Source organism: Squalius cephalus (genome assembly GCF_949319135.1).
Source record: "Squalius cephalus genome assembly, chromosome: 5".
NCBI classification, from domain to species: domain Eukaryota; kingdom Metazoa; phylum Chordata; class Actinopteri; order Cypriniformes; family Leuciscidae; genus Squalius; species Squalius cephalus.
Window position 1 is genome coordinate 22,350,824 of NC_137126.1, and position 12,597 is coordinate 22,363,420.

A 12,597-nucleotide genomic window follows, 5' to 3' on the forward strand; every position below is an offset into this window, starting at 1 on the left:
TCTGCCCTTTCTGATGAAATTTCCTGCTTCAAGTCTGTGCTGTGCCACCCATTGTTTCTCACTGGTCCAGTTATCTTGCTTGTCACAAAGATTGTTTCAGTTGCTCAAAATGTATTTTTAATCAGCCATGGCTCGTCTGTAAGGGTAGGTGGGGCAGTGGCTTCATGCAAAACACAGACCCTTATATAAACTGAATCAATAATAAAATAAAAAATTCTTAAGCATCAAGTAACAATTTTTTTAGACTATTTTAAGTCCTAAAGTGAGGAGGATATATTAAAATTTAGCGCATGGCTTCAGCAGGCATACTAAGCAGGGTAGAGCCTCCTCAGCTGAACAGCGCCCGCCGCCCCACAATTGCCTGCAGTCAGTCTGAACGTCGGCTATAGCGTTAGTTTATGATACCCAGGTTTCTCTGTAACCATTGACGAAGTCGACAAATGTACCAAGTGTTTTAAAGTGTTCTAAGTGTTTTTTTTTTTGTTTTTTTTTTGTTTTTTTTCATCATGTAAGTTATTCCAGTTCTTTGAGTTGTTTTTATTTTTTATTAAATGTTTGGGTTGTAGTGTGATACATGGCATAATGTTTTCGACTCTTGTAACAACTCACGCAGGTAGGTATAGGTGCACTCTATACTTTACAGATAAATATAGAACGATCATATCAAAGTTTATAGCGCAAAAAAATATCAAAGCAAAAAATGTTACAGCAATCCCTGGTCTCCCCTCTACAGGGCAATCCCACTATCTCACCTAGCCTGCAGACATAGAGAAAAGAGACTGTGTGGGATAAATCTCGGAAGGGAGGTCAGAACAGTTAAGCCGCTGTACCTGTTCTACATCAGAGCAAAAAGAGCGCCTTTCCCGGTGCGAAGTGAAATACACTGACAGTGTCCCACCCATTTGGGGTTTGCCGTTCGTTCTGTGTATTGGAGGCTCCAGGGCTGCTGGGGAGGAGCGAGGCTCGTCTTTATCAGTAAGACAGCGCCGCTGCTCGAGCGCTACACTGACCGTCTGCCGCGCGCAATCACCGTTTGATCGGGACCCGCGCGGAGTCTCTCCGTTATCTCGCCGCGTGCCACTGCAGCATAAGGGCAAGAGGAACTCCTGAGAGGATCACTTATTTAATCTCCGCTGACCCTTCCTTGGAGAAAAAAACAAAACAAAACACACGGACTTATCTGACACCTGTCCAGGGAGATACTTAGTAGAAAACCTGTGCGTGTAACTCAGTGGAAGAAAGAAGTTTTAACCGTAGGTAACGTTGGACATTTGTAACCTTGGCACTCGTAGGCACTGTTCGGTGAGGATGGGACCGTTGCTCGTCTCCATCGCCCTCTGCGTGCACCTCGCTGTCCCGCATCTCGTCAAAGGTGAGTGGCAAAGCGCAGGATCCATGTTTTTTTTTTTTTTTTTTTTTTTTTTTGTGAGTGATGTTGTTTAACTTTCAATTCTAGAGAGACAAAACAAAATAAGAACTGCATAATTCGGCACGTAACTCGTTTAAAACAAAATGTTTACTGTGCATCTCAAACATGCCCTGGAATTAACAACAGAACGCATGATTAGTTTGCATTAACTATATGATCACAAGTCATATGCGGATATTTGAGATGCCATTCATTGTAGCTCATGCTGTTTTTATTGGTCAAATGAAGGTAAGAGAGACATTTTTTTTTACAAGGTATCCCATTGACAGGCTGCTACGGCTTTCATGATCTTACTCCCACGGTTTTTACATCTATGGCAAGCTCTTTTAACATTTAATCCTTAAAAACGAACGACTTTCTGTTATTATGGTACCAGTTGTTATGATATATTTTAATAATTATCCAGGTAATCCAGTAAAGACTAGCTATCTTTTTTTTTTTTTTTTCAATTTCACCAATTATTATAGCCCATTAACAGTGATACTATTCACTATGCTTATGTATTAGTCTACACACTAGTACTAACATCAATCAATAAATCAGTCAATCAATTTAGTTATAGAGCACAAATAAAAACATCATTATTTGATTACTATTCGTATTCTTTGCTGCTAGTCATTATCCCAAATTATAGTGTCTCTTCCAGCTTGGTTTTTGTATGTTAATGAGACTCTGGTATGTACATACTGTTATGGCTTGAAAAAAGTCTGCCAACTGCATAACTAAATGTAAAACTGGAACAGGGACCAGCAACAGTTAGAATTTTTCTGGCGGTAAATATCTGATGTCTGAATCACAGATCATCACTGAATCAATGACGAATATTTGCAATTAACCAGTTAACCATGGAATAGTTACTTGTCAGTATTGAGATGACAAGCAATTGAATAGACACTAGTGAGTAAATTATGCTAGTCCCTGTAAGAAAACAGTATGATTATTTGATGAATAGTTACTGTAGAAATACTGCAAACAAGGGATACTAGTCATTAATGGAACTTGCAAGTAATTAAAATATAAATCCTAGTAAAAAAAAAATAAAAAAAATACATACTAGTTTTAATGTGTCAATGTTAAAACAGCTTGCCACATTACATCAGAATTTTGAGAAACAGAAGGAGACTGATCAGTTGTCATGCTGGAAGGACTAGAGATCCATTTACTGGAGCTCAGTGGATGTTTCTCCTTGTTCTTATTGATCTCCAGTCACAGCGAATGTTTTGCATGAGAGTGATGCATATCCATTAAGATTCAAATGTGCTGTCATTGTGAGAATGGGCAGGTTTCATTCCTGCTTCTTTCATTGTGATATTCGCATTACCAGGATTTCAACATTATTCAGAGCTGCCAGAACTGCTGTAAAACATCTTGAAGATAATGTTCAATGATGTCATGATCCCTCTGATTATAATCATTTAAAAAAATAAAATAAAAAACATTGTGTTTTGGCATGTAATTAGATTTAGGTATGTGGCATTTGTGCTTATTAACTTGTACACACTAATTTTAGATGCTTCAATTGTGATTTTGGCATTCAGATCAGCATTATGACTCTCTAGCAGTAAAAACAAAAGACTCATCATCCATCTGGCACAAATAAATTCAGTGCATTCAAAGAGAAGAAAGGACATCTTAATGCTTAGCTATTTTTTCATAGCTTGAGGGACACAGTGGAAGTCCCACTTTTGTGTCATTATATATTTCTTTAATTCCATAGGAGGAATAAAAATAATTAATTGTTGACAGTATGAATATACAGTATAACAAAAAATGTGGATAAGATATATAACAATATGGATAAGATATCTCAAATAATTTGGAAGAATTGAAGACGAAATGTCTAAGTTCATACTGAAACTCTTGGCAAATTTTCTTGGTTTCTTGGCAAATCTGAGCAAAGTTTAAGAGACCGAGATCTCTGAAACTCTAGAGGAGACACATGGGAAATTACTGGGATCTTTTTCCTCTTGAGAAAAACCTGAGAAGCAAAATTCTCAAACATGCTCTCTACTGAATCTCTTTGCAGTCTAGGAGAAACGGTTCTCATGTGCGACTTTTTTTTCACCCTGAGGGGATGAACCTGTTTTATGAAAGTGTCTCCTTGAGGCTGCTGGATCACTGAAGTATATGATGAAGCATTCTCACAGAGGTGATGAATTGTGAATAATTCTTCATTTATATGTTCCTCAATAGCAGATTTTATCGCTTTCTAAGTTTGGATGCTGCTTTAGTATGGACATATCAGTCCAAATATTTGAGAACTAAATAGTATGGCGAGCTAATAAGTTGATTGCTTATACCTGTGTTTGTTGTGTCCCAGTCTTCTCGTCTTCACAGGTCTGTTTTAAGTATGCTCACCTCTTCTAGTTTAGCTGTGCTAGGAACTATAATTGTAACTGAGCATGGCCTCAGAGCCTCCTGGAGTCAACTGTGCTTCTGCAGCTTGGAGCTAAAGCCTTCTCCTTGAATAATGGATTGTAAGCTACAATACCTCAGGGTGCACTTGTTCCTTGGCTTGGTGAGAGAGTGAAATCATCAGCGACAGTTCTTCAATTAATCACAGCACATTCAGACGTCACACATTCGACATGCTTCAAGGTGTGATTTGGTGGCATGCCACACTTTCAGTCACGTTTTCCTTTGTTTCATACACACGAATTAGAAACTTCACAGAGTTTATTTTCTAATAGTCAAAGGTAATATACTGTATATTAAGGTAAAGGGATAGTCCACCCAAAAATTCTGTCATCATCACCCTTATGTCATTCCAAACCCTTCTTTGGTGGAACACAAAATAAGATATTTGGAAGAATGTTAACCAATTGTTAACCAAACAGTTTCGGTTTCCATTGACAACAAATATAATGGAAGTCAATGGGAACTGTGAAAAAAAAGGTTCTTCAAAACGTAATCTTTTCGGTTCCACAAAGAAAAAAAAAAAAAAAAAGAAATGCAAACATATTTGGAAAGACATAAGGGTGAGTAATTTATGACAGAATTGTTGGGTGGAATTTTCCTTTAACTTAACATTGACTTTAATTGAACAGAAACTCAAAACAATTCCCAATTGTCATGTAAAAAAATAAAATAGTGGACTATCCCTTTAAAGCTGCAGTCTGTAACTTTTTGTGTTCAAAATGTACAAAATGTATATAATAGGTGAGAACATCATGAATCCATTTTCTAAACCATGTTTTTGTCTTATCCTGAATCACTACAGTACACCTATAATAAGTGTTTGTATTCAGACTATTTTAGATTGGTACGGGTCGTACCACTGCGGAGTAGCCCAGTACCTGTGTGCCTCATAGACATAAACAGAGAGAAGTAGCTCCGGCTACAATGTACTTCCGTAAGACACATGTTGCTCTGTTTAGTAACCACTAGAGTACCAAAAGTTACGGACTGCAGCTTTAATTTAACAGGAAAATGTGTTTGTTTTTTATGTTAAAATATTTGCTATCACAGTTTAATGAAGGTTAAAGTCCAATGGTGGAACATTTGCTTTAGAAGTCCAACATCTATGGAAGTGTAAGACAGATTAAATATCTTGCAGTATGTCTCATATTTTTCCCACTGTGTGCGAGACTGTGTGGGAGATTTCAGTGGCTGCTTTCATTGATGCATAACTGTCGGGGGGCAATTACAAGCAAACACCCTATTCTCAATGTCAGAGGCCACAGCTGCTGGCTTGAGCGAATCAATGCTCCTTAAACATCTCTTGCCTGGAAAGATTTGCTGTGCATCGTCTCATGCCATTTTGTAATGTATCAAAATGATGTGTGGTTGATAAAAAGGCATTACCGACTGTCTCAGACAAACCGTGAAATAACACTTGGTGATGACAGGGACTGTTGCAGTATGCTTATTCTTTGTTGTTTTTACTTTTATGTAAAGTTATAATTATTCGAAATAAATTATGAAATTACTGAAATTTCAAAAAATGTGATGATACCAGTATTTGAGCGGTGTTGAACGGATTCTTAAAACCTTTGATTGGCCATTGGGTTGACACGCTCAACATATAAATATGTCTGTGATTGGCAACAATGACATCTTTTGACGCTCTTTACCGAGCGCTTACATAGATACACACGTGAGCGTTTTAAAGCAGGTCCTATCAGCAGACCCCTAATATATCCGCCAATAGACGGATCCGTTGATAGATGCCGCTTTCAAACACTCCTGTGTGTATCTGTGTAAGCGCTCGATGAAGAGCGTCAAAGACCACATGTTTTTGAAGCATTGATCATTGTAGCCAATCACAGACATGTGTTGAGCGCCTCAACACAATGGCCAATCAGAGGTGTTTAAGAATCCGTTCAACGGCGCTTTAATGCTAAAGGGAAATTCTAGTATCATCACATTTTTTTAAATTTCAGTTATGACTTTGTACCGAAGTCGGTACTTTTGACAACTCCTGAAATAAAGTTGCAGTTGTGAGATATCAAAATTAGCAATTACGAGAACTAAAATTGCTGTTTCAAGAAATAAAGTCACAATTACAGAAAATAATCACAAGGTAAGAATTATGAAGAAAAAAAAAATCTTAAGAGGGCTAAAGCTGCAGTTCCAAAAAAAAAATAAAGATGCATTTGTGAGATAAAAGGTAACAATTACAGAAAATAATTGCAATTACGTGAAATAAAGTAGCAGTTGTGAGATATAAAGTCACAATTATAAGAAATAATGAGTCGTGTTTGTGAGAAAATCACATTGTGAGAAAGTCATAATTTTGAGATTGCATCACATTTAGCTCAATTTCTCTTTAAAGTGGAAATGGGCTTTCATACCTCATTGTAGAGTATAGATGATGTTTATGAGTTGCTCACCACTATGTTTTTACGTACAGTAAACTGTCTGGACACACTATCTATGACACTGTAATTGTTTCCCAGCTTGAGGACAGGAGTGTGTTTGACAGAGGACCCATGTTGAGAGTGTGAGACAAATTTGTTCTGATTGGTTGAGCATGTGGGCCCTTAAGCTCTAGTAGTTCAGGTCTTTATCCCGCACACATGAACTGTGCTGTCAGCGTCAGCTGGCCACTTCATTAAGGCTTCCCTGCGTGAGTCCTGCATGCGTTATTTATTGTGTGACATTTGCGATTACATTGTGGAAAAATTCAAAGCAAACACCTTAGAGAAACAATCCACTGTGGGCATCTAACAAGAGGACCATCAGCTGTGTGAAAAAAAACAAAAAACAAAGATTTACTCATTATAATAGTCCTAGTTCAGATGCAAAGCGCAATCAGATTCCTTGTTAAAAATGTAAATGTGGCCACAGCATTTTCCCAGAGTAAACTTGCTGTGAAATGCAGAGCTGATTGTAATTTTGAGCGTTGACATGTGATTTTTTACGATTGAGAACCAGTTGAATTGTTTTCTTAGATAAGCAAATGACTTTCTTCCCTTGAGAACAACATACAGCCGTATTACACAAGTTTACCATCTGATAGGTTCACAAGGCTCATTTTGCAGGTTGCTAGAAGTAGATAGTTTTGTCATTAGTTTTTTTCTTCCATTACTTTCACTCTCTCTTTAATGAGTGTACAGAGGCCATTTCTTTCTAGATCATTGGTTCTGATAGGCTCACAGATCACAATTAATCATGAATGCAGCAACATGGCTGCACTGGTGAAACAGAACTCAATCTTTCCATAATGACCTTCCATTCTGATGAAGTGTCATTGAACTTTAATCATTGCCCTTCTTTTCCAGTACGCTGGGGTGTAATTTTGGTCATCACTGTCTGGACTGTGCCCATGCAATACAGCTAATAAGAAAAGAGGGATTCATTCTTCACTTGTTTTGACAGACTAATGGCACCATTGGTGTTTGTTGATGAGCAAGACTTGACCTGCATTATGTCATGGTAGGGCACCTTCATCACAGGAGTAAGATCATGCTAGACTGTGTGAAGAATATTAAGGGGTCAAGAAGATTTAGCTGGTTACCATTTAGCCCCTTTTCTCTACTCATAGTAGCCTTATATTTAGACAATAATAATAAAAAAAGTATATATATATATAATGGTATAAAAATGGTGCAAAAATGAGAAGGAAAAAGAAAAAAAAATCAAATAATATGCTTCTGATAGGATCTGCACTAGCAGTTGGTATTCTGATGAAAGGGAATGTTAACGGATAGCTTTCTTTAAGAGTGATAGACCTCCTTGAAGAATTTGAGAAATTTGTTGTTTGTAGGGGATGCATGTTATGGTGTGCCTATGAGGGGTATCATCAAATGCCATTGTGAGATTTAGAGTTTCCTATGCAAGATGATCTGATCTTAAGCCTGGGACACAGCAAGCTGATGTCAAAGAACTAGTGGCGATGAAAGCTTACTGTGTTGTTGCCTCTCGTCAGCTGCGTCTCGCCCTAAAAGTTGTGCTTGAACACACCAAAAGGACTAAAGGTGACTGTCAACTAGCATGTGCATTTTGCGCCTGTGTGTAATATCTCTTTAAATCAGCACCCAGCAAGCAATTTTGCGTTTAAAAGATGTCTAATAGCCATCCAAACACAGCCCTGACGTCTAGGCTAAAACAAGGCAACAGGGAAAATTGAATAGCCCAATAATAGATGCACTGTCTACGCATAGAACATGTCAAAGAAATGAAAACAAACACCTTGTCATCACTGATGACGTTGCTTACATTATGGAATATCATACATATCGTACGTTTTTTTTGGGGTAAAAAAGACATGTAGCCAAATTCAAGGTTATTTGTGGTAAGTGGGTTACTCATAGCCGGACTATATCGGGTCTATAGTTAGACGGTGAAATGACAGCTATTGCTTGCTTGGCAGGTATCAAAAGTCTATTTTCATCATTCAAAAAGAGAAACCGAAACTAGGACTGCAGAAATGCCAGCCTGATCTCACGGCAATTCGTACGAATTCTACGAGGTGGCTAATTCGTACGAATTCATAATACCTCACTCGTACGAATTAGTACGATTTTTGCTAAATTGTACATATTTTCCGAATTGCCCAATTCGTATGAATTCATACGAATTACCTACCCCTGACCCCACCCCTAAACCTACCCATCACGTGGGTTTAGACAAATCATACAAATTCGTACGAGTGAGGTTGTACGAATTCGTACGAATTAGCCACCTTTTTATCACTCTTGGTCAATTGGTTGTGAGATAGCGATGGAAGTACAAACCATAAACAAAGCAGCGCTTGCTTACCATTTAGAATATCCATCATGCTGATCACTTTTTTCATTATTTCTAGTTGGCTCATGTTATTATGAAAATATTTGTGCATTCGAATGATCAGGTAAGATGACATAATATTATAACAGCCTTTTGTCTGTACCGTCCTGACTTCTTTACTTGCTTTCATCACTTTCGCTTTTATTCTCGGGCACTGGATTGTTCGCTAAACTGAACAGCCAATCAGAGTTCTCTCTCTCACCGAAGCAGATTTAACATGATAAATCAGCCCCAAAAAACCTAATGGCATCCGACTAGAACCAATGGTGTGGAACACTCTGAAAAAACTAAGCCGAACGACACACAAAAACGGTGTTTCCCGGCCTTTACTGCCTGTGGGTCAATGGGCTTGGCTGTCTGCTTTGGGAAGAGATATTGCAGAAGGATATCCTTTGTCACTGTGTCTTGTGAACTATGTGAACTATGTGAAAAGTTTGATCACTGTTGATCACTGTTCATCACTGTGAACTATGGGAAAAAAGAAAAAGTAAGATGCTGCAGATTGATTTTCCCTCTAACTGAATGGTAAAGGCATGACAGTAGATGTGAGCTTTTTGTAACAATCCATGATTGGTATTAAATAAATAGTGGTGCTCCATGAGATGAACAATACATGTTTTGTTTGTTTTAGGGAGTAATACATTGCTCAACTCTTTGTATAATTCTTATGCATCTATCATTGTAGAATGAGTTATACTGATTCATTAAATAATACATTTTTGTTGATATGGGGATGTTAGGATTTAGAAGCTTTAGCTGGAAATTGTGTAAAATTACCACGTGAAAGTGTCCATAACTTTATGTATGTATGTATGCACGTATGCATACAGTTTATTTTTTATTCAGTTGTTCTGTTTTTCACCAGCACATAATTTATTACAAATCAGGCAAAATTTATTTTCTGTTCCTTTTGTCATATTTTGTTGGTCTTTATGGCCTATAGTGGGTGTAGTGGTTTATCACCGCCTGTGAGTGAAAGGACATTCATAATGAGTGATGAATTAGAATAATAGGTGGCAGGAAGTCAAAATGAATGAAGATTATGTCACTCCAGAGCACATAACCCTCTTCTTCTCTGTGGGAAACAAATCATCCTCTTATAGAACATGGCTACCTCATGTGGCATTTGTTAACAAGCACCACTGGTACTACTTATACCAATGTGGCTAAAGAGTGATGGGCTAGATGGTGGATTGGATCTGAATTGCTGCATATTTAAACAGTTTATTTAAAGATGTGCTAAAATTACCTGTGTAGCAAGTTCTCCTTTTTTCCCCCAAGGTCCATAGCTCTTTTAAGACTTTGGTTTAAAGACTGAAGTTGATTAAAGCAAAGTGTTTTGCAAAGAGCTTATTACTTTCAGATCTGACATCAGCTATCTAGTAAATCAAGTCTATATTTGATTTATTTATTTAAAATGTATGTTGATTTTGAAGCTGCACTACCTACAAGAAATCAGGGTTGTGTGACATTCAGAACTGAATTGAGAATGCCTTTTAAATTACAATTTAATTAACTAATTGTAATTGATGTTGCATAATGGCAGTAAAGTATAATAAAAATAAAAAAGCAAAGTCTGACAAGACTTTTAATGTTGACTCAACCCGACATGAAAAAGTATAACAATTTTATGGTTTGGTGAATTCGTATGAATCTAGTTTCATATGAAAAAATAACATTTTTAGAAAATAGCTAAGCAGAAGGTCCAGCCCTAAACCTAATCTTCAGTGAGCGTAAGCAGATCGTAGGAAAACGTAGGAATGAGATTAATGTGAATTTGCCACAAATTTGCCTAAAGGTTTAATAGTTACGAATGCCAATGAGAGTGTGTTGGTTGACTTGAAAAAGCCTTGTTTGAAAGTTTTGAGAAAAGTAGAAAACACCCCTGTCCTTACAATTCAAATTTGACCAATCCCCACACAAAAGATTATGAATTAAGAAAGGAAGATATCATACAGTACAGTTTTCAATCAGTAAAATTGTGTATTGAAGTGGATGTAGAAGACATAATAGCTGACTGCAACCGTATAAGTATGTCAAATTCTTCAATGTAAACACCATCTACGTAAGGTGCTGGGTGTATAACTGGGGGAGGAATTAAGAAGGCCTTAAACATCAGAGAATATTCAAGCATTTCATAGCCATGCAGGTGCCTCATTAGTAAGTAATTTGGAAGTAAACATAGACACTTGGCTAGTCTTTGTGCAATACTGGGAGTGGGTGGATTGTTTGGGAATTATTGGCTGAACTCCGGTTGTGGTTCTCTTGGGTTCTTTCATATTTTTTAATTAGATTAGCTCCATCACTCAAGCTCCTTAAAATAGTCTAGACAGAGTATAATATCTGTCCAAGTTCTGCACTGACTTCAACATACACTTTTGTTCAGATATGCTGTGCTTGGCAGTTGTGATCTCTATAGTGCAGCATATTCCACAAGTACTTTTAGGTATTCACCATCTATTTCGCCTCTGCGGAGATATGAATTACATTAGTCAGCCCCTTTACTGACGTGAGGTGTGATAAGATTCAGATGCAGGTATCAGTGTCATTTATTGTGTTCTGAACGAACTGCATTGAATGAATGCACCCCAATTACTCTCAGGCCAAGGTTAATGCCCTGGCTTGTTTATTGATTATCAGAAAATGAAGGTTTAATTTGATACTCTGAAGCAAACCTCCAGCTGACTCTTTTCCTCATGCACAGCCGTTTCGTTTAACACCACTCGCTGTCTGTCTGATCTCGAGGCTTACATCTTCAGTAGTTAGCACAATGCGGTATGGCTTTTACCGCCGTATTCTCTGCTCCCAGACACCCGGTGCTCACAGCATGCCATTCTTAGGCACATTAAGTACATTAACCACAGTCGATATCTGAGTATTTGTCTTTCTTCTCTTGGTTCTGTTCTCAGAGCCATCATCTCATGCTCAGTTTCAAGACAATGGCTTTCACTTGGCTAGTTCTGATTTAATTTGATGTGTGAACATCAAATTAAACCTTTGAATGTATGTGTGTGTCTGTCTGTGAAGGTTCAGAGAAGAAGTGTGCGTGTGTGTGTGCCTGTATTTTTAGCTTTTATTGTGCGTGTGTTGTTCATTATCGTGCTAGTGTATTTGTGTGTCTACCGTGTGTTAAGCAAGAGGATGTGTTTTCTCATAATGAGGTGCTATGTGTGCCATACTCAAAAAGCTTTGAAAGGTAACCCAGAAATGTCATCACATTAATAAGGGCTTCTTCACAAGCCAAAAAAGCTTTTTCAGAAACTTCTACAGCACTTTGTGTGACACCATGACTCTCTCGCACACCTACTCATATTAAACCTATGCTCATGCTACTGTTTATTGATAGTCTTAAATCTGATTGAAGTTGCATGTTTCACTTTCGATTTATCTATCCTTTACAACAAATCCAGCAGTTTTCCACCATCTTGATAAAAAAAAAAAAAAATTATAATTAAAAAGTTAGTGTACTGGTTTACTAAAGAGACAACAAGCTTACTTGATTGTCAAATTATGTAAAACAAATGTGAAAATAATATTTAAATTTGTGTATGTAGTATATATCTGCTGTTAGAAATTGGCCTTCACAAGAAGAATGAGTCAGACCTTTTTTTAATAATTTGAGATGTGGTGACTGTATAGTGGCAATTTCATTACTTTAAAAAAACAAAAACAAAAAACACTAAATTCTTCTTAGGTGTTTATACACCGTTGGACATTGTTAGTTGACTAATTAAATAATCCGGTGAGTGTTAAACATATTTTAAGGTTTAATTTTTTTAGTCCACAGAACTAAAAGTGTCCATAGTAGAAGAAAATTTCACCAATCATTATTACATATTCGGGTCTTTAGCGAGCCGGAACTATATCTAACACGGATGGACCTCTACCTGTCGCGATAATATAAAACTCTCCTGATATTAGAGTAACAGAAGCTCATT

The 12,597-nt window shown here is 37.3% G+C and overlaps 1 protein-coding gene across 3 annotated transcripts in view; it reads left to right on the top strand.

Moving 5' to 3' along the window:
* Positions 1-798: 798 nt before the first annotated feature.
* edil3a (EGF-like repeats and discoidin I-like domains 3a) overlaps positions 799-12,597 on the top strand; it is a 205,158-nt gene continuing 193,359 nt past the window's right edge. For 2 of the 3 annotated variants that reach the window (XM_079872935.1, XM_079872936.1), the window contains exon 1: positions 799-1,372. In XM_079872935.1, coding sequence (XP_079729061.1) covers positions 1,309-1,372 — 64 coding nt within the window. In that variant the 5' untranslated portion in view covers positions 799-1,308. The remainder of the gene's footprint in view (positions 1,373-12,597) is intronic. The other variant, XM_079872937.1, reaches the window with a different exon arrangement.